Source organism: Motacilla alba, chromosome 4A (assembly GCF_015832195.1).
Source record: "Motacilla alba alba isolate MOTALB_02 chromosome 4A, Motacilla_alba_V1.0_pri, whole genome shotgun sequence".
NCBI lineage: Eukaryota > Metazoa > Chordata > Aves > Passeriformes > Motacillidae > Motacilla > Motacilla alba.
Window position 1 is genome coordinate 16434339 of NC_052045.1, and position 22511 is coordinate 16456849.

Genomic DNA, 22511 nt, shown 5'->3' on the forward strand with positions numbered 1-22511 from the left:
TGTGTTTCCTAAGTGGCTGGCTGAGCTCTGGGAATCAGATTTCTCTTTACGCCTCGTGACCTCGCAGCAAAGCCCTTCAGCTCAAAAACCTGGCCAGTGGCTTTTTCATGAACCTCTCCCGTGTCTCCCTCACTGAGGCCAAGCAATGAACTCCAGCACACTGCTGACCACTCTGTGAGGGATATTTATGTGCCTAAACATACACCTGTAGCTCAGGAATGAGCACACACAAGATCCTCATTCAAACACTGACAGTAGATAAATAAATGCAGGATATTTTACCATCTGCTGTTTCCCGAGGACGTCGTTGTAAATGGCTTCTCGGCGCTTCACATCCAGCTCCTGGCTCGCCTGTCTGTTCAGGGCCAGGGCCTGCACCTGGCTCTCCGTCAGGGTTAAGTTTTCCTTCCACTGGAAAGCAAAAAACCCAAAACCTTCTTGGCACTGGTCGTTTGAACAAAAGCCTGACGGTAACTGAGGCCCTGTGTCACGTTTGCAGTTGCACCAAGAGTTAAACCAGCCCAACTTCCAGTGAGTGCAAAACTGCTTCACCAGAACCAGAACGTCACTGTCATATTTTCTGGAAAAATCTCCTTGCCCAGGATTTTCTCCTGGGAAGCTGAGAAGCCTCAGAGAAAAAGGAAAACGGTAATTATCTCATTTGCTTCTCTTGTGTTTTGCTGCTTTGCAATGTGGTTTAGACATCGTTCACCCACAGGTGATCGTTTCATTGGTTTCATGTGAATTGTTTTTACTCATTGGCCAATCAAGGGCCAAGCTGTGTCAGACTCTGGAGGAGAAAGTCACGAGTTTTTCTTTAGTATCTTCTAGCCTTCTGTAGGTATCCTTTCTATATTCTTTAGTAGAGTTTAGTATAATTTAGTTTAGTATTCTTCAATATAATATAGACCATAAAATAATAAATTAGCCTTCTAAGAACACAGAATCAGATTCATCATTCCTCCCTTTGACGGGGGTCCCTGAAAAGACCACACCAGAACTAGGAGTTATTAGTTCTTCTAACTGGCAATTAGCAGTCCACAAAATACAATAACTACTTGCCTGTAATTGCTGTTCTGCTTTCTAGAAAAACCAGCATTTTCAGAGCATGGCAAATACTTATGGATCTAAACTGCCACTCCTGTAAGGCTCTGGCTACACACCACCAAGGGGTACTGCTGGGATAAAGGTCACTCCCAACTGGAAATGGTGCTCATTAATAATGCAATTCATTAGCTGGATGACCATTTGCACTAGGAGTATCTTTGTTTGATAACGTTCAATGTTTTCCACCCCTGATCTAAGCCCAGGGTTATGCACTGCACTCACTATGGCTGAAATGATGTCTTCAAGAGGCTGGATTCTTGCTGCAGCCACACTGTTGGTTGCTTCCACTACCTTCTCTCTTCCTTGATTAATAAGGTCCTGAGAAAACACCACAAGATCAGTTATAAAGCACAGAAACAACAAACACATTTCTTCCCCAGCCTTCTCAATCTTTCTCTTGTACATACCTAGAATTCAATTACCTCTCTGCTCTCAATTTGCACAAGTCAATGAGTCTGAGCTGCCACCTCTTTGAATTTCAGCACAGAGCAGATGAACAACATCCATAAACCTTGCAATTTGTAGACAGCATTCGTAAAAACCTATTTTTGTACCCAGAGGTTTTCAGACCAGCATGAGAATGGTGAAAACCCAGGTAAATGTTCTATCATACAGACCTGAAGGTGTTATAATTTCAAAAGTGGCAACTAAAGTCTGCAAAGAATGCAGGTGATGCTCCAGAATCCTGACAATCTGCCCAGGTATAGGTTTATGTACATGCAAGTTAAACTTCAGTAAAGCTACATGCAAAAAACCCCCCCCAAAATCCAAAAATATAAAAATATTTCGGACTGACACGATCCACACTTTGTGAGAGAAAACCCCTGCAGCAACACAGGCATGCTGTGCTCCTTACCTCCAGCTGCTGGTTACTCATTGCTGACAGAGCACCCAAATTGTAAGGAATATATGTCTGAGAGTTGAAATTTGGGGGCATTGTGGTGGTCCCTGTGGGCATGTTGAAACGCATGGTCATGCCCTGAAAAACACCAAGTGCACGGGTCACTAACTCTGCTAACTCAGCGAGAAGCACACAGCCAAAGCAGCCCCTAGAGACAGCCACAGGCCCTGGACGTGGACCATGGAGGTCTCCAAACCTCAGCCCAGAACCCCATTTCAGGCACAGAGGAGCCCAAGCTCCAGCATTCAATGATCTCTGGGTTTAGCTGGTCAATATTTGATATATAAATGACCACTGCTTATCAGTACAGCTTAAGTTGGTTAAGGTTTTTTTTTTTTTTTTGTATATTGAAAACCCACTACTTAATGTAGAGTTTGACCAGCCTGAAATGGAATTCTGAAAAAGCAAAATACACAATTTATTAGCAGGAATGTAAAGATCATTGCCCATTTGGATTTCTCACAGGGCAACTTCAGATTTTACTCTTTATCTCCCTATTTCTTTTCCCTCCCCAAACCTTTTCATCAGTTCACTCAAGGTGGTCAGAGACAATTTATACACCCACTTTTTGTACTTTTAGTGGAAGGCTTTTGAGGGTGCCTGGCCCACTGAAATTCAAAAGGTAATTTGGGGTAACACCAACAAATCTGATTGAGAATTTCAACCTTGGTGGCATCTCATTAACACCCCTTGTGACCCTGCCAAGGGTAAAGGCACAGCTTTTGTTTCAGCAACACAAAGAGCTTTGGGGCAGCTCACACACCCAGTGAGTGAGGACAAACCACCATCAGCTGTGCCTGACACACTCACAGGGCACAGGGCAACAAAGTCTGAACAGGGCTCCCCTTACTGTAATTCCACTGATTTCTGCTGCATTATCAGGTACTGGTTTATATGTTAATATTAATGTTAATATTAGCTAAGGAAGGTAACACTGGCACACAGAGCCCCTGACAGGCACACCCTCAAAGGGGAAAAGAGGGGTTACACAGGACATCAGTTGAGTTTTACAATAAATTAGAAAAAATATGCAGGAGTAAAAGTAACTTGTAATTAAAGTAGCAAAGCAAACACACAGAAAGAACCAGAAGGAGCAAAAAAGACACAGTATCTCTATTTCTCCTATGCCAATATTTGCTTTACGTATTTTTTTCTTGGTCTATAACAATATTTAATTATCCAAAGACACACTGAAAAGGTTATTCTAAACCTGGAAAGGTTCTTTTCATATACATAAACCAGATTAAATAGCTTTACCTTCTTTTCTGCTTCATATTCTGCCCAGGCTGCCTTCCTCTCTTCTTCAGTGAGTTCCTCCTCCTCCTTATGGTCCAGGAGTGAATCATGCTCGTGGTACCCCACTATGTACTCCTTGTTGATCTGGAGCAGCTCTGCCAGGATCGTGTCCTGTTCAAAGGAGGGGATGAAGGAGGAGTCACTCAGCAGCTCTGCCCCGTGTCCCCCCTGCTGCTCCCTCCCCATTCCACACGCAGCAGCTAGCAGCACTCCACAGCACAATAAAACTTGGAAATCATTTTAAAGTACAATTTTCCTCAGAGGGAGAGCAATGGATTAAGATCAGTTGCAGAGATGACAGTGCAGTCACTTAATAAACCACAGGAATGCGCTCAGATTCCACAACAATAAATGCACCTAGAAAGAATGGAATGCTCTCAGTGGCTGTTCCTTTGCTTAGGCTGGACAACAGACAGGACCCATGGATACCTCTGCATTTATACACACCAACAGCATCTCTACAGCTTCCAAACACTGAGCACTACTGTGGGTCCAACATCCCCAATTTTTTAAAGTCAAACCTTTTTGTCTGACAGGCAAGGTGATGCTGCAGAAGATGAAGAGAAAGATTCCTACAGGACTATGAAGAACTGCTCCTGCTGCACCTCAGGAGCTCCTTTCCTAAGGTCATGCTTGAACAGGGTTCTTACATTACTTGTGTGCCTGATGAGCTTCATCAATTAAGGAAGCTCCAACACACCTCAGCGTTCAGGCTAAAATTCCTGATGGGAAAACATCACTGAAGCACTCCTGAGAGGAATTACAGTGCAGGAGTTATCTGAGCCCCTCCAGGTCCTGCCCTCACTGTGCCAGGGCTTGCACCAGCAGGAATCCAGCCCATCCCACCCTGGCATTTTACAGTCTCAGCTGAACAATGACTGAAAAAAGCACCCACAAACAAACAGATTTTTGCAGCCACTCTGAGTGGGAAGTCCTGACCAGGGGCTCTGCCACAGCAGCTCCACAAAGCTGTTTCTGTGTGCTTGAGCAGTTAATTATGGTAACCAATTATCAAAGAGCTGCTCTCTGTCCCACCCTTCTCCTGCCTGGTGTGACTGTCCTCATCACCAGCTCCTCCCAGAGTATCCCAGGTGGGGTCTGCAGCCTGCTGGGCACAGGGAGCAGTGGGGCTTTGGGGTGCTGGGGGCTGTCACCCCACGGATGGGGGTGACACAAAGCCACAGGAGGTGGCTGAGGAGGCTCCTGGAGGTGCAGGAACTGCCCTGGGAACAGCAGGGCAGCAAGCAACCCTGGAATATAACCCAGCCTCCCTCAGCCTGCACAGCCCTCCAAACGTGCTTTAAATTACATCCAACTGGGGCTTTGCTTTTCTTTGCCTAAACTTTATTTTGTGTTGATTTTAATGATGGGAGCTTGAAAACAGGGATGCATTTAGTTCAATCTTACAAAAAAAATACTAAATCCACTTTACACATAAAAAACCATCAGAGTAATTATTTATTTACATTTGTTTAGCTTGTTGATAGAATAATGATTATCAATTGTTTTTTAAGCTTTAGGATGAAATCCTGGTGGTGAATGAAAATATGAAGAGAGATGGAAAAGGAGTTTGAATTTTAAAAAAGACATTTGTCTTTTTAAAATCCTGATGGAAAGTAAATGCTACAGACAGGTCAGTGTGTTAGAAAGGAAATCTTCCATGAAGGAATGCAAGTTATGTTGTAATTCACAGGTTTTCTTCAACCAGCTGAATATTTAATACTACAGCTAAAAATACAAAAATTAAATAAGAAGCAAATTCTTCCAAGCCTGAGATCAAAATTCACAAAGCTGTCCCTGACATGGAACCACAGTAAACCACATGTCCCTGTCCTGAGGTAGTAAAAAATACTGAGATCCATATCCACTGAACCTGAACTATGATTTTAATCTGCTTTTCCAATCTGCATTAAATGACCTCAACTGAGCCAAGTCTTCATTTCACATCAATAAAAAAGTGCCTTCAAGTCTAATTCCCTGAATGAGGAATGGGGAATGAGCCCAGGGCTGGGGGGCAACAGCAGGGCCACTTCTGAGGGACACCCAGTGCCCCAACACTGCCTCTGTCCAGCTCATGGACTGTCCTGAACATTCTGGAAATTGTAATGTCCTTATTTCTACACTGAATACAGCAAAGGTGACCAAGTGATCATTCAGCCTTAAGACACCTTTTTAGGACTGAAATTCCAAAGCAGCCCTTTCCAGCTGGGCAGGGACAGGGGATGAATGAAATCAAACAGTGGAAGTTGAGAGTAAGAATTCACGTGAACCACACTGGTATTACAAATATTCTGCTAACCCCAAGTACCTGCAGAGCTGAAGACCAGAAGCTGTTTTTGAGGGCTGAGGGCAGAGCCCTGGAGCTCTGGAGCTGGGGCTGAAGCACCACAGGCACTTCTTCCCTGAGAATCTCCAAACCCCAAGGGAAAACTGCTGCCCCAATAAAAACTGGACATGAAACCTGGAAAAACTTCAAGGGGAACAACAGACTGCACATCTGCACTGTCATTTTTACAGAAAATAAAAGCATTCCACACCTTCTCCCCCCTTAACAGCACTTTCCAAGAAAACTGCTCTTGGGCTCAAAGCTGGATGTTGTAAAGCCAAAATTCTGAAGGATCTAGTTTAAAACCAAGCAGGATTTGTTTCTTCACTTGCTGACTTTTAAAACAATACAGAATGAATTCTCCCGTCCCACTTAAAACACAAGAGTTAAATATTTGGGTTTTTCTTCCACCCAAGAAGTGAAAACGAGTCAGAAGAACCCCAACACTCAGCTCTGAATTATTCCTCCTCATCCCACAGGAATCCTGGCTCAAGGATTCCTGAAGACCCTTCCCACGGTGGGATGCCCTGGAGCCAGGCAGGTTTCTGAGAAGAAAACCAGTTATCCCCACAGGTTTTTCCACATTTATGCTCAGATGGTTGGAGAAAAGATGGAGCACATTTCCCCTAATTCCTGCTCACAATTCCCTCCAGAAAGGGGCAGTTCTAAAAGGTGCATTTTCAAACCTCCTTGTCCCCATGTTCTGAGGACTCTGCTCTCCCCTTGCACTCTAAAATAATGAAAAAGCACAAAAAGTGGTATTTTTACCCTGCCCTCATGTCTTAAAGAGAATTCTTATCTCTAAATGCTGTGTAATTACTTGATGTTACAATAAAATGTGTTCCTATCAACACATTTTTTTAATCAGCCTAAGAAAAATGCTGTTTGTTGTTAAATTAATTGTTAAGGAGATTAATAACCAAGCTGAATGATGCAGCTTTGCTAAAATCACACTGAAATAAGGAATAATTAACTGAGTTCAGGAATAATTAACTGAGGAACCTTGCACAGATAAATTTACTTGATTATTTACAGCCTTTTCAGCCATCAATCAAAAAGGAATTAGAAATTTGCACACAGCATGTACTGAGATGCACCTCTTCAAAAAGACAATACACCATCTGCTAAAACCATGAGACATCACAAAAATAACTCCAGTCCCTAGATTTGCTCTATTTACAGGCAGGAAGGGGTTAAAAGCTCATCTTCAACTTGACTTGCACAAACCTTACACTGATGATGGCACTAATATGAAACTTAATACATAAAACTGAGTGATGGAGCAAGTTTTGAGTTTATGAACACATTCATTAACTGATTTATTTTGTAATAGAAAACCAGAAGCCTTCAAAATATAATTATTGCTTTGGATTGATCGATGTTTCAAGGTAACAGATTCAGTTGTTTCATGAGTTTTTGAGTTATTTTTACATTTTTTAAGATAAGAAGCAGCATCAGCAAATGGTGCTGCATTGGCTCTGTTTGTGGAAGCACGAATGCACAAAGCATTAATTAAGAATGTAAAAAAAAAAAAGATAAAATACTATTAATTGGATAATACAATGCCCAGACACTGCAGAGTGACCAAACCACTGAAATTTAACCAGTTCATGAACTACTGGCCACTCCCTGATGTGTTCCAAATGGCAAGAAGCAGAGAATTCCACAACAGCTAAAGGATGAATTAGTCCTTAGCAGCCCACAAACACAGAGACTATAAATGAAATATAAACCCACAGGCTAATCCTAAATACAAACTGACTTGGAGAAAAAGAATAAAATACTGGAACTAGTTATTCTTTCCCCTAAAGTTTATTCTTACCTTAGTGCAACTCTTCCCTGATCTCTACTAAAGGAAGTTGAACAGGGAACTAAAACCCAAAAAGTCCTGGCAAAGGAAAACAAGGATTAAGAAGACTTTTACCTCCAGTGCCACCTCACAGATGTGTTCTCACAAACTGAGGTTGTGCTGGGTCTCACCAGCACCCACTCAGATGCTCATGTGAATTTTCCACAATTTCATGCAGTAAAACTTCTATTTATTCAAAATGTGTGAAAAAGTGTCTTTGCTTGTTCTGACTTCAAAGTTGGGTCTTTTTATGGGTATCTTTCTCTCACAGTGTCAGTTACACTGAAGGGAAACTCCTCACCCAGCTCCTTAAAGGTTTGTTGTGTTAATTATGGATTTTATTGTGTTTCCTGCTCTCCAGCTCCACTCCAAGCAGCCAGCACTGCTCTACACTACAAACCTGGAACACATTTCAACAGACCCAGCACAAAATTGCTGCTGATGGCCACCACTCACTTTTGGCAGCATGGGGGTGTCCCTCTTCTTCTTCTTCTCGGAGTTGGGGTCATCCAGCAGGTCTGGCTCGAAGGTGTAGAGCTCGGTGAGCTCGTTCATGGTGAAGTGCCGCTCCACCTGCTGCTGGTCCACCACCCTGAAGGACAGCGACTGCTTCGTCACCTGCCGGTCGTAGATCTTGTCCTCCATGGTTCCCTGCACACACACACACACCCACTGCTCACCCACAGCAATACTCACGGGTGGAAAAAAGCCCAAAGCACCGCCCAGCAGTTCTCTCTGCCCTGCTTCTGCCGCTTTGAAGGCGTTTGTTTGCTGAGCAATAAAAGGAAAAACCTGCTGGAAGCGGCACAGCAGGAACTGTGCATGGGACAGATGTCATCTACTGTTGACTAGAGGAAGAAAATTGGTCTTTTAGTGGTGTTTTTAAGAGATCCAGTTTTGCTTCAATTCCCCAAAGTAGGATTTTGACCAAAAAACGGCAATTTTCACAGCATGTACCTTATTTTGCTGCTTTGAGCAGCCTGTGAAAAGGAAAACAGATACCATATCACTGTGGTGGAGGGCAGAGGGGAAGGGAGGCAGTCAAGCCTAATTCACCACAGCTGTGTACAAAAAAAAAATTAGATCTCTGATGAAAAATAGGAAAATTACTTATTTTTTTGAAAAAAAAGATGACTGAGAAGGACGAGAACAGCACAGCCTGTTCTGAACAGCATAATTTAAAAAGGATATCAACAGTTCAAAAGTGCACAGAGAAAACTACAAAAATAAACTGAAGCCAGAAGAAAAACCTCATTTGTGACAGTAACATGTCCCAGACAAGGATCTGCTTCAGCTGAGATGGAAAGAGTGACTGGATCAAGGGTTAGGTGCTCCTGGGAAAGGGCTCCAGGCTCCTCTCACACCTGAGGAAGCAGAAGCTGAGGAGGCTCTTCCCAACAGAAACAATGGCCTTACATAAAGCACAGATCAGTGTCCACAGGAGTTCTTACCCATCTAAAACATCTGTAGGGTGTGATATGAGTTTTCAAGTAAGACTGGACGCCTCTTTATAAAGATTCACTTGTATCCACGTGGTTTCACTGCAGTTTGACCATCAGGGTCTGCAGAAGGAGCTGCCCTGGGCAGGGCTATGCCCTAACAACACCACCATCCTCTGCAGGGACTGCTCCATTCAGAGATTTTAGTGGTGTGCAAATTAAAAAGGCTGAGACTCCTGTTCTGAGCCTGGGTCTGGACATGTGAATCACTGCTGGAATTCCAGAACTGGGGTTAATAAAGTGTCAGACAAGGGGGACTCTACAGGAAATAATGTGACATTTATTTTATCACGCTTCCCTTCACGCTTCAGTGGCCAAACCCTGCTCCAGATCAGAGCTGGAACATGACTGGATCAACTTGGGTCACTACAGACCCCAACACACCCAAACAGGCCCAGTCCCAGCTCCCAAATTTGACTGCAGGATGAAAGAGCACAGAAAGTGCAGCAGAAATGTACCTGAGCCAAAAACCTGTACACAAACACAGGCTTGTTCTGCCCGAAGCGATACACCCTGAAGATGCTCTGGATGTCATAGGAGGGGTTCCAGGAGGCATCAAAGATGATGACTCTGTTAGCAGCCACCAGGTTTATTCCCAGGGAACCTGCTTTAGTGGATATGATGAACAAGCGGCCTCTGGAACAGAGAAGAGTTGCAAAATTTCAGTATTTTGGAAAATAACTGGTGTTCATAAACTGAAATAACTCTAAAACTTCATTAAAATAATGTATTAAGCATAAAACAGATGCAGATTTTACAAGAACAACACTTTTAGCAAAACATATTCTCCCAAAAATACACATCAAGGCCTTTTGCAAATGGGCTGTTAAGAAAAACTGGTGGGGAAGAAAAATCTTTGGGGTTTGCATTTTCAAGCTCTAATGAAATTAGTTATATCAAATTAAACCATAATTTTAAACAGGCAGATTCCATGCCACAGAAACTCTTTCCTGGCCTGCAAACTTTCAGGGTAACTCTCCAACGACACTGTCTCTTTGAAAACATCTGGGTTTTTTGAGATTCGGAAATATCTCGCTCAGGTTCACCTTGGAACCAGTTCTTGAGAGACACCTGACAGGTTAAACTATTTAAAAGTATTAACACTGGGCTAGTTCACTTCTTAATTTAACCTTTTCCCCCTGCACATTATAAATGACTGCACGATGATTATATACTTTATTTTCTAAACAGATCTAGGAAGGTGAAGCTCCTTAACTTCATTCAAATACAAGTCAGTACCTCTGTATCTACATCAGACTTCAAAGTCCCATTTCTGAGGAGCAATGGAGGGCTGGGAGCCAATTCTGGGGGCAGCTGAAAGAATTAATTTGCTCCTGAGTGGCCCAGGAACTGCACATCCTTCCTAGGTCCTTGTATCCTTTAAGGGCTTGCAATAAAAACACTGTCTCTGATTTAAATTGGTTACAATCTAAAGGACAATGAAAAGAGCAAGGAAACACTGCTGAGTGCAACGGGATTCATCTGAAGTCAGTAACACATTCCTGCAGCTTTTCTGTGCGAGTTCTGATCACCATTTGCCTGGTCCTGAGGTCATTAAGCTAATAAAAGTAATAATAATTAGGGAACAGAAGAAAGAAAAAGGGGAAAATAAAGCATATGTATCTCAGGAGAGATCTCACCTCACATTAGTTTCATCATTAAACTCCTCAGCCCATTTCTTTCTGGACTGAGCTGTGGTGGAGCCATCCAGGCGATAATAATCAATATTTCTGAACCATTTTCCTTCACCTGCAAATGCAACAGCCAAGTTATGGAAATGCTGATGGTGTAAATAACCAGACTGGTAACCAACTGGAATTTAAAGACAGAAATATTAATTTAAAAAATAGTTCTGAGGTTAAATTTAAATTTAATTATTTGAAAATACCTTAGCTTTTTTTGGTGGGGGGAAGTCCTCTTATTTTTCACACTTTCTAGCTGTATTTCTAAATTTGCAGAGCTAGGCCTTAACTTGGAGCCAAAGTTAATTTTAGAAGTCCCAAAGATGTTGTTACATCTCATCTTTAGGTGCTGTAGCACTAATTGCCCTTTTCCAAGGGATCCAGGTAGGTTCACATTACAGCACCAGTGTCAGTGTCCCACTCAACCAGCACTGAGAAGTCAATGCTCCAAAGGAGATTCCAAAGGTCAAACTCATTTTGGAACTGAAATCCAGCAACATCTTTGGGTTTAATTACCCTGTGAGTTACAGCAACTTCTTGTCAGACTGGGGGGAAAAAATAACTACAGCTGATGGAGGACTTTCTTCTCTCAGTAACCTTCCATCTGCTCTGGCCATCAAGGTATTTGTACACAAAATTAATATCCCTGAGCCATCAATCATGAAGAAAACAATGGCTTTGGGAGCAGCACTGCTCAATTCAATCCATTGTGAGAGGCAGACTGGGGGTTCTGTCAGGAAAGGTGAACCTTGCCATGATCTAATTTTGCTGGCCAGAGCTATCACACATGGAAAACCCCAACCTCTTTAAAATCTCAGAATAAAGACACAAGTCCTCCTTGTACAGGCAGACACCTTGTAATGTCCGAGATGACAAAATTCAGAACAGAAAGCAACAGTCAGGAAGGATAAATGTGTGAGAGACACATCCTGCAGATCTCCAGTCACCATCACTGAGCCACTTGTCCTTATCTCAAGTGCAAACACATGGAAGAGTTGCTGAGAGACTGGAAAGGAAAGGCAGACTTGAAGGAGTTCTTCAACCCACATGTCCTGGGAATGAAACTCTGGGTAAGGAGAACCAGCACCCTCAAGAGCTCTGGGAACACCTTAGTGAGGCATTCCATGCCATTTGAGCACCACTAGGATAATAACTGATTCAATACTTGCTCCCTATGAAATCCATAAGCCACCCTGCTGCAGTGCATATAAAGCCTAAATTCACATTTTCCACATTTTCCACGCTGGTTTAAAGCAGCCTCATTTCCCTTCACTCTCTCTCTCCCAGGAGGAAGGATCAGGATTTGCCACACACCAGAATTTAACATCATTTTTTGGGCAGAATTTAACAAAACGCCTTCTCTCAGATGTGAACATTAAAGCTGCTTAGGCTACAAGAAGCTTGGATAATGCAGAGTGAAATCAGAGAGTCCCCAACGGGCCAGCAGAGAGCTCCTGCAGGGGAGCCCAGTAACCCTGCCAGCCTCAGGGGCAGTCCAGAGCATGCAGCACCCTAATGGAAACACTCCATGGGCACTGAACAGACTTGGGAGAGAGCTCTGAGTGCTGCAGGTGTTGAAGGAGACACTCACCCTTGTAGATAGGAGGCTGATCTCTCTCAGATTTCTCCCTGTTAGCCAGCTCCAGGAAATCTTCTATCAAATCCAGAGATATTAGGGACTGGCTGAACACTAGGCTGAACAAAGAAACAGGAAAACACAGAATTCATCTCTGGAGTTCTTTTAATTATTGCAGTGCTTCATTTTTGTTCCCTCCTCCTTCTGATACAACCTTTGAGACAAACAGAGCAAGACTTCAGTGGGGCACATGCAGGTGTGGGAAGATCCCTGACAAAAATGAGTGCACCATGCTTGGCTGCTTCAGAAAACAGCAGAATGAAGAGGGGATGGATGGGGAACACTGTCAGACTAATAAATTATCTATATACATGACTATAATATCATATATTCCTGAAGTCTTCCATGACATGTCCAGAACTTACACTTTGTCTCCCAGCTCCTCTGCCATCCGAAGAATTTCAAAGAGCAGCACCATTTTCCCAGAATGTTCCAACACCTCAGCATCTGCATCAGTGACAAAATCTTTGTACCAGTCTGGAGCTGGGCTCCCAGGATTGGAAGAGGATGTAGCTTTGCCTATTAAAAAAAAAAACAAACAAAACAACAAAAAACCAAAGAAAAAGAAATAAAAATCAAACATGAGAACATGGTCTTCATTTAAATGCTCTGAACTACAGAATTGTTCCCTCATTATCAGACTTAACTGGTATGAAAAGAGTTAAAGAGTCAAAGAAAAGCCAGCATTTGCACTACCAGCAATTACAAGAGTTAAATATCTAAGAGATGCAGAGACAGAAACTCAGCCTGCCTATGATGTAATTCCTTTAACACATTTAATCTCTGTGTATAAATGTTTTACATACAACACCCTCCACCCCTTAGACATTTACAAGATGTTGCCATTGGGATGGGGGCAAAAAAAAAAAACATTTCTCACCTGAACTCTCACAAAAATTTTAAATTACTTAGGGAAAGAGATTAGACACACATGAAATAACAGAATCAGAAAATTATCTCTGCGATACCAGATACAAGACAAAAGCCAGATTATTGCAGGAAAAAAACCCAAAAATTAAGTGTGCAGCTGTTAGAAGTTTGAATAACAACTTTAAAGAGGTCTTGTGTTCCTGCTGCACTGGATCTGCTTGCTCAGCATCCAATCCAAATTCCAGATGCAACAAATTATGACAGATATATTTCCTAATCTTTCCATTAATCTTCCAGGTTATATAATTTTGTATTTCTGAATTTAAAAATTTCACCGTGCAGCTTCCCTGCCTCAAAACCCCCGAGCTCAAAGTTGATGCCCCTTGTTTTTCCAGGATAAATACATAATTAGAAGTAGCAGGAGCTGTGAATTAAGGAATTTGCCATTCTGCCACACAGCAGAATTCCTGACAGCCCTCTCAAATCGCCTTTTGCAAAACGAAGCTGCCTCCTGTTTCCATCACTCTGTGTTATCCTCACCTTCATCTGACTTGGTTGATGCTGGGTTGTTTGTAAGATCTTCTACATTTCCTTCCCCACCTCCACGAGATCTTGAATTCCAGACTTTAATGACTTCAACATCATTATCACTGCCACTTCCACTCGAGCTACACTCTTTTGTCACCTTTTTCCCTTTGGATTTTTTTTTCCTAAAAAGCAACATTATACACGCCATTATTTTTTTTTTTAAATCCCACTGAAAGAAAACATATTCTAACAGACACAAATACAAAATGAACATTCACTTTACAGGAATCACTTCTGTTATATAAGGGAAACAACACCAACAAACTAAATAAAAGGTCAATTACTTTGCATAATCATCAGAACTCAAGCTCATGGAAGTTTCATCGGAATCTGAAGCTATGAAGTCATCCATGCTGTCTTCATCAAAATAGCCCTCAAAAGAGAAAAAACAGCAATTATTAACCATGTTCACCTAGAAGCTTTTATTCAGCCTTTATCCATCTGCTTACTCTTCATTTAAACAATGGTAAGTTCCACAAAGGCCTGGCCTTGCAAAATGTTTTAAGAATGACAACATACCCAGCAAGAAAAATATGACAAAACCAGCAGCAAAATGACCCCACAGCAACAAAGATTTCCATTAATCTGACGAAACTTTACCTAGAGTCTGGCAGAGCTTATTTGGAAAGTTCTCAAGTGAGAGTATTTTGATATATCTAATTTACCTTATTTTCTTTGCTAATATAGTCCAGCTGCAAACACCAAGGGTGAGTCCAGATTCTGCTCAACATCTGGAAATCCTGGAATAGTTTAGCTCCAGCTTTGCCTCTTCCACCTTCATTGCCACCACCTACACCTGACAATAAAGTTCAGGTTTTAGAGTGAGCCCTGAAGTGAGTTTGCCACACTCTGCTCCCCTTTGAAGAGCCCATCTGAGTGCTTTTTCCAGCTGCACATCATACTGCAACATCTCCTGTAAAAGGGCTCAAATTACTCACTCACAGCCATTTTTTCTCCCAGTTAAAGTTGTCAAAATTAGATTTTCTCCTTTTTCTTGATAATGAGAAACACGATTATATTTTTTACATAAAAGCACATTGCTCCCCAGTACAGGAATGTACACAAGTCCTCTTAAAAAGACAGACTTGGCTATTTAGGTTTTGTAAAAGCAGCTCAAGGTGGAAAACACAAAATAACATTTGCATTTATGTCTCAATGAATCTAACTAATCTGAGCTACCTTTAATGACCTGTAACACTGCAGTATTCTACTACCAAAAAAACCCTTAAAAACCCCAGCATATTTTTTTGTTGTCCAAGCACTTCAGTGCATAGGACAATGTTCAGAAAGTTGATTTTCATGTAGCAACTGTGGCAAAAAGCCCCTTATTAAATGCCATGAGAGCTGCAGGCACATACCTGTCAAGTGATCCAGGTAATACTGGTAGAGCTTGCACTGGATGGGGGTCATCCTCACCTCGAGCACGTACTCATACTTGGGGGGCAGGAACTTGGTTAATGCTGTGTAATCCTTCCTCTGCAATTTCACAGACACTGCCTCAGTCACAGAAACACAGCAACCACTCCTGAGAGCTTCAGGGCTTGGGGCATCTCAAAGGACAAAGCATTGTGGATGAGGGATGGTGATCCTGCTGCTTTCAGCCCCAGAGGGGGAAAATCAGCCCAGGAAATACAATCTACTAAGGGCCTGCAGCAGGAATCCACCTGCCCCACTCAGCTGCTTCTCAGGCCAAAGTCTATGACCTGCTAAGCCCATGTCCAGTTCCAAGTCCTTGCAAAGTTCACTGCAACTCCAGGAGCTGCTCTGGGAACTATTTTTGGGGGATTTTTTAAGAATACTAAAACCAGATTTTACTTCTGTTTTGGGTTTTTTTGACTCTGACACTACTCTGTCTCCCCACTCAGCCAATGACCACAAGAGAGAGCTGCTCTCTGTGGACAGGATCTGCTCTGCACAGGGCTGGAGAAAATCCATGTGGGCTCCAGCCAAAGCTTTTGTTATCTAAGGTCTATAAAGTAACAAGTTCTTCACCCTTTTGAACCTGAATAATTTTCATTCTCTCTTGTTTTCCGTTGTTCTGATTCTTGCAGATCAGAAAAAAATACATATTCAGAAATAACTGACAAACTATGGACCAGAAACTTTCTCTGCAGTCTGTAGACTTTAGGGCAGTTCTTAAATGTGCATATGGAGTTAAAATGGAATCTTTCAGAGCAACTCATGTCCTACTCTACCAAAAAATGTTCTTGTCTCCCAGCAGGAAATAGCTGTATCCTCTAATACTTGTAATACACTTGTACAGTGTATTTTAGAATACACTGACATTTGGAGAAAAGCTATGAAGTTTTTCTAGTCATAAATAATGCAGGGATCTAACAATCAGTGAAAATATTTCATTTAAAAGATTTATGGAGCTCTCAAATCAGAAGTTTGGCCTTTGTGGCCTTTTTGGCCTCACTACAGGGCTTTGGGTGATTTCATCAGAGTGAGACAAAAGAACTCCTCTCCTGAAACGAAATGAAGTGATGAGTTGGGGACAAAGTGTTCTCACCTGAACACAGCCAGCCAGCATCTCATAGAGGATGTGAGCACGTTTCTTCATCACCCTGACATCCACGGGGGTGGAGTCTGCACACTGCCCGTTCTGGATGGGATTGATGAAGCGGTTCCGGAACTCCTTAATGGAGCCAAGCAAATTCTCCTTGATGAAGTTAACCATGCAGTGATCTAGGAGAAACAGGGCACACTTGAGTGGCTCCAAATGGAAAGCACAGTGCTGGGATTAATGCAAACAGAAAATCAATGTGCTACATCAAAATGGCAGAAACAGAAAATACATGTGCCACAGAGAAACTTAGCAGGCAGCTGCACTGCTTCAAATCCTTTTCTTCCAATCAAACTAAATATATCTTCTATGGCTGACAGGCAAAAGTGCACTGAAGGAAATAAAAGACAACTACTCACATTCTATAAGATTATTCTGCAGTGGTGTTCCTGTCAGAATTATTCTTCTCCTAGATTTAATAGAATTCATTGCCTTGGAGACAGCAGATGCTTCATTTTTCAATATGTGTCCTTCATCACACACCACGAAGTCAGGACCTGGAAAGGAACAATATTAAATCTCTCCACAATATTTCATTGCCACAAAGAACCTGACAGCCTAAAGTATCCAAAATTTGTTCTACACCAATGTTACTCTGGGTTTTTTTAAACTTTTTTGTGTGTTTTGTGGCGAGATGTTTTAGCACTGATTGGCTTCTCACTCTGCCTTTGCACAAGCATTCAGAGGAGCCACTCTGGTAAAATCAAGGCTGTTGCTTGTAAAGTCTTCGTGGCAAGGATTAAACTCAGCTTTGCAGCATATTTCTGCTAAAATGGTCTATTCCTGCTGCTGGTTGTGCATGGCTGCATCTCCATCCATCCTGTCAAAACTCAGTAAAACTTCCTTCTCTCCAGCTTTAGGCTGCCATCTACTGACACTTATCAATCCCAAAACACCCAAAAAGCAGGTAACCTGAAATTTTTCATTAAGGCAAGAATAACACTAGGGGGACAGAGTGCAATCAGAAGTCTTAGATAATAAAAAACACAACCAGATTTGATCTGAATTACAGACAAGTGAATTGCCACTTTGCAGCTGAAAATCACCTCAGGAATGTCCTCAGCTTTCTTCCAGGAGATAAAATATCAGTCTGGTTTAAGTGAGCTGCACAAGGAATGTCAAAACCACAACACATTCCCACAGCATGCAAAGCAACTCTAATAATAAGATAAATAATACCCAACTTGGCAGAACAGACTTACTCTTAATTGTTTTCAGACTTAGCACAATTTCTGGAATTTCTTTCCTTGAAAATGAAGTAAAAGATATTCTAGGATCCAAGTAGTAACTTAGAATAAATGTTTTACCAGCTCTAAACCTGACCTCAGTTCCAGCACTCTCAGCTCTGAAGCAGCTCATGACAAGCTGCTGCACCTTGGAGAAAAGCCACCAGTTGGGTTCAGCTATTCAGCACTAAAAAGGCCAATATTTGAGGAGCAAAGGAGGATTTGTCAGCAAGGACAGTTTAATCTTCTATAATTTACTGAGAATATTTTGTCTCAGACTAAATTCAAACTGCCTTCTAAAGAGTAAAATTAATTCTAGGGCAGTGATCAACAGCAGAGAATTGATGACACCTCTGACTACACACACACCAGTGCCAGTCACATCAATCATGCCATTTTAAGGTGATTTAAAAGTGATTTGAATCTTACATGTGAAGAGAAAGGAATCAAGAAGATATTTCTTTCCAAGCAAAAAACCCAAACAAAACAGCCCCCAAACCTTTGAAACAAGTCTAGAAGACAATTATGAAAATCCACAGATGAATTCCAAATGCACTCAGGCCTGTCCAAGCCAATGGATTTCTAAATTTCCCACCTGCCACAGAAACACTTCCCCATATTATTTCATGACCTTTGTATCTTCCCAGTTTTGACAGAATGAAAACCACTGAGTGACTACACACAAAGCCTTCCTTAAATTTAAGTAACCACCTCTAGCAGTGACAGATCCTTTCTCTAATCCTCATTTCATTAAAGACTGTGATTCATTCACATGAAGGTAAAGAAATTAAGTTTAAAAACCACCTCAAAACCTGCTGTTTAGAGCAAGTGAATGACAGTAAAAATATGAAAAACCCCTATCTCAGTACAGTTATTCATGGTTTGTTTGGCAGCAATGCAGCACTAGTATCTTGAACTAACATCTTGGCTACAGTTCAGCAGCAGAGATTTTCATCCATTTGTGGGGTTTTTCCCTTGCTCTTCCAAAACACAAATGCAAATCATTATGGACAGAACATTCCTCAAAATATGATAAAGGAATGTAAAGCTTAAAGGGACCTCAGGGGATCATTTAGATAATTTTCTCCATCTGAGATTAGGGTTATGAGAAAGGGGCAGACCTGACAGAAGTGGGAAACTCCACAGCCTCTCTCCTGCTAAAACACTGTGCAGTAACACCCAATTTGCTACAAATCTGAATAAATCCTGCCCTTTCCTTGCTCCTGATCATGTCAAAACCAAGTGACAACACTCCTTTCATTAACCAGCTCTTTATTGGTGGAAAATTTTAGTCTTTTTTTTCCAGGCTCAAAAGCCCTACTCATGCAATCCTTCCTCAAAGTCTTCATCTTCTCACCCTTCTTACCGTACTTGCACAGGTTAATATTGAAATACATAAAAGACAGACAGACACAGATACATACACACAGTTCTCCTGTTCCTCTGAAGTCTAGAACTTTACACAACTTTATACAAGAACTTTATACAACTGCCAATTAAAGAGAAGTCCCCAAGTTAAACAGTACCAGAATTTTTGTTAGTAGCAACTAGTTAAAAAAAAAATTAAGGGCTTGAAGTTCCTCAAGCAGAGCACAGCAATGATCAATAATCAACAGCCCCTCAGCAGTGGCACAAGGCAGCCTGGAAACCCTGCATGTGTATAAAATCCTGCCATTCTTCCACATAGTTGAGCTGTTAATTAATGAAATCACTTCTCCACCCATAAACTTTGGCTAAACCTTCCTCCTCTGCTCCCCTTGACAGTGCAACACAAGCTTCTCCTATACAGTATCCTACCCAGCAGTATTCACCAGGCACATCTCATTACATTAACACTCAAATCCCAAATTTGCAGCTTTTTGAATGGGAAGTGCTCCCAGAGGCCAAGGTTTCCCAATTTCCAGTCCCAGCAGAAGCCAGCACATGGTTTTCTCCTGCAGCTGTCCATGCTGACCCACCAAGGGAGCAAGAAACAAATGAGAATCGTGCAATGCACACTTAGCCAATCCAAATGGCTCCAAAAATTAATGGGTAACAACACACTGACACTTCTGTCTTCCTGCAATTAGTTACAATAGAGAAAGGGATGAGGCAACATGAAATGCCCTCAACTTGTGCCAGGAGAGGTTCAGGCTGGATATTAAGAAAATTTCTTCACTGAAAGGGTGGTTAAGTATAGAAGGAACTGCCCAGGGAGGTGGTGGAGTCATCACCCCTGAAGTGTTCAAAAAATGAGTACACATGCAAGATCATGGCACAGTTTAGTGGGCATGGTGAGTCTGCACTCCATCTTGGAGGTCTTTTCCAACCTTGAAGCTTCCATGATTCTACAAAAATAATTAGGGATGTTATTTCAAGGCTGACTTTCCCAACGGTCTGATTGCACTCTATCAACCAGTCCTAGAAGAGAACAGGACAGGAGGCTCCATGTTCATATGGAATTATCCCAAATCTCTGAGGGTCAATGTGCTGCAGCTTCCAAACTCAAAGAACACAAAGCCATGAGCTAAGCCCAAACACTGCTCTGTCCCAGTGCCTGAAGAGCTCTGGATGGAGAACAGGAACACAGCAGGATGGAAAAACCATGGGATGGGACAGGGAAGGTTCCACCAGTCACTGTCTTCTCCTAACATCCCACAGTCCAGTATTTTTGGGCTTACACAAACACAAATCCATGAAGGGACAATGCTGCTGCAAAGACACATGGTAACAACCCTTATGTTTGTCCTCCCTTACATTTTCCAGCAGGGAAAAAAAAAAACCAAAAAATCAATTCTTGTGTAACATTTTATTTCATCTTTTTCTGTACTAGAACAAGACCCACTAAATACAGAATTACTGTCCTGTCACCACTACTCTGAGACAGCAACTCACACCTTTTCTCCCTTAGCTTTCACTTCCTTGACAATATTCCCAATAAATGCAATATCCTGAAAAAAATCAGACACAGAATAGCACTGACAGAAGAGGGTTCTCCCCTCTTTTTCTGTTTGTTGTTGGGGTTATTTTGTTCTTAATAACTACAGCTTAGGTAGGAGTCAAAAAACCCACTGCAAATGGGAAATGCAAGAAGTGCATTTCCTTCACTGCTTAAATAATGTGTGTGGAATCAACACATTATACATCAACAAAAATAGTTAAAATAGCTCATCAGCTGCTGCACTGGAGCTTCCCTGACTCTACAGCCATTGTATGACTTAGTCAAGCTGGCAGAAAATTAATTAATGTTTTAGCTGCTCCAACAGCATTTCTGCAGAGCTGGAGATGCCAATTGGCCACTTGGCCAATGCCAAAAACCAGGAAGGTATTTTCCCCCTTAGAATAAACTCTTTTGTCTGTTAGAACAGAATTCACAGCCCTACTTTGATAGGAAACTTCACAAAATCAAGCTCAACAAGTAAAATTACCAATCAGAAAAAGGGAACAAAAAGAAAATCAATCACACACTGTCAATGTGAAGTCCAGTCAGATAATTAAAACCCAAGAAGACCCAGCTCCACTTACTCTGCCTCCCATATCTGCATTCTCAAGGAGAAATACCAACAGTACAGAGAAGTTGTAAAAACTTTTAAAACCAGCTTTTAAGACATTCTGCATAACCCTAAATTTTTTTAGGTATCAGTTGCCAGTTCAGAATTTGTAGGGAAATTTTGCTATTTGGGGAACCTTCGTAATCCTAAAATTTTTAGTCCTTTTTGGGGACCACCTGAGAAATCAGTTATATCCACTTGGAATATTTTCAAGTGCTTCCTTCCATACGTGTTGACTTAAGTTTGCTAAGTTCAGCTCAGCTCAAACCAGACATCTGTTTCCCAAGACTGAAAAAATAATTAATTGCTTTATCTGCATTCCCTTAATTAGCACTTCATTAACACTTGTTTTTTCACACTTCTAAGGTACATTGTCTTCTCTTTTCATGTGTAGTTGCCCCCTTAGTGGTAGATTTCCACCAAGGACAAAACAGCTTTTGGTTGCAACAAATTAACAGATTAAAACAGCCTTGGGTCTCCAACACCACCTCCAATCGCTTTGCAAAGGAAGCAAAGTCAGCAAGTAAAAATACTTACTAGAAAAGTTTCTAGAATATATTCCTTGCATTTGATTTAATAAAAAAGACTGTTACAGAAATCAATTTACAAAGGCAGATGGGGGAGATTCTGAACAAATTTCTGTAACTCAGCAAAAGCCCACGAAGAAATCTCATGAATCGTACCAACACTACTTACTTTCTTTGCTCATATACATGAACCTGGAAGTCCAAACTAGACAAGCTGTATAAATTTTCACTTACCTGGGTCGACTAAAGCTTTATTAAATATTTCTTTAAGTTTTCTACTCTTCACATTCCTGCCTTGTGCCAGGTTTCGGTACATCTCGTAGCCAATGATCATCACACCACCCTCATCCTGCCAGTGCTGCAGCATGTAGCTCCTCTCCTGAGGCCTTTTCACAGTTGCCAGCTCATAGACCTTCCAAAGGGGAAAAAAACCCTTTAATTCCTCTTAAAACATTCAACAGTGGTCTAATTTTTAATACTTCTGATGTATTAATGCAAGGAAATTTTTCACATAATTAAAGCACATTTCTTAGCTTTTAAGTGGTGGAGCTTCCCAATTCTGCAAATCATCCAGTCATTTCATGAGGAACTCTTTTTAAGGCTCTTACCTCTAGTTTCTCCTCATCTTCTAAACCTTCTTGCCATTTTTCAAACTCATTCAGCCAGTTCAAGGCAGTGTTGAGTGGACACACGACCAGACCTGTCCGAAAATCCAGTTTGTCACATAGCAAGACTGTGTGGAGAAAACTTACTACCTGCAAGAGAAAAAACAGGCAGAACACCAAATAAACATCAGGAAAGAAAGATAAACGTTATCTATTCAATTATGTAAGTAAATTACCAACAACAGCCTTGTTGAAATATATTTTTTTGGTTAAACAAATAGAAATTTTGGTTAAATTTTCATG

General features: G+C 41.5%; 1 protein-coding gene across 10 annotated transcripts in view; it reads right to left on the reverse strand.

Moving 5' to 3' along the window:
• Positions 1 to 22511, reverse strand: part of ATRX (ATRX chromatin remodeler) — a 68117-nt gene that overhangs the window by 3328 nt on the left and 42278 nt on the right. For 8 of the 10 annotated variants that reach the window (XM_038123196.1, XM_038123195.1, XM_038123193.1 and 5 more), the window contains 17 exons: positions 22212 to 22358; positions 21838 to 22015; positions 16680 to 16817; positions 16267 to 16442; positions 15113 to 15230; positions 14420 to 14550; positions 14039 to 14127; positions 13707 to 13876; positions 12662 to 12815; positions 12252 to 12355; positions 10619 to 10727; positions 9437 to 9614; positions 7936 to 8130; positions 3266 to 3415; positions 1964 to 2086; positions 1330 to 1425; positions 283 to 411 (listed from right to left, as the gene is read on the reverse strand). In XM_038123196.1, the coding sequence (XP_037979124.1) occupies positions 283 to 411; positions 1330 to 1425; positions 1964 to 2086; positions 3266 to 3415; positions 7936 to 8130; positions 9437 to 9614; positions 10619 to 10727; positions 12252 to 12355; positions 12662 to 12815; positions 13707 to 13876; positions 14039 to 14127; positions 14420 to 14550; positions 15113 to 15230; positions 16267 to 16442; positions 16680 to 16817; positions 21838 to 22015; positions 22212 to 22358 (2385 nt within the window). The other 2 variants (XM_038123200.1, XM_038123202.1) reach the window with 2 other exon arrangements.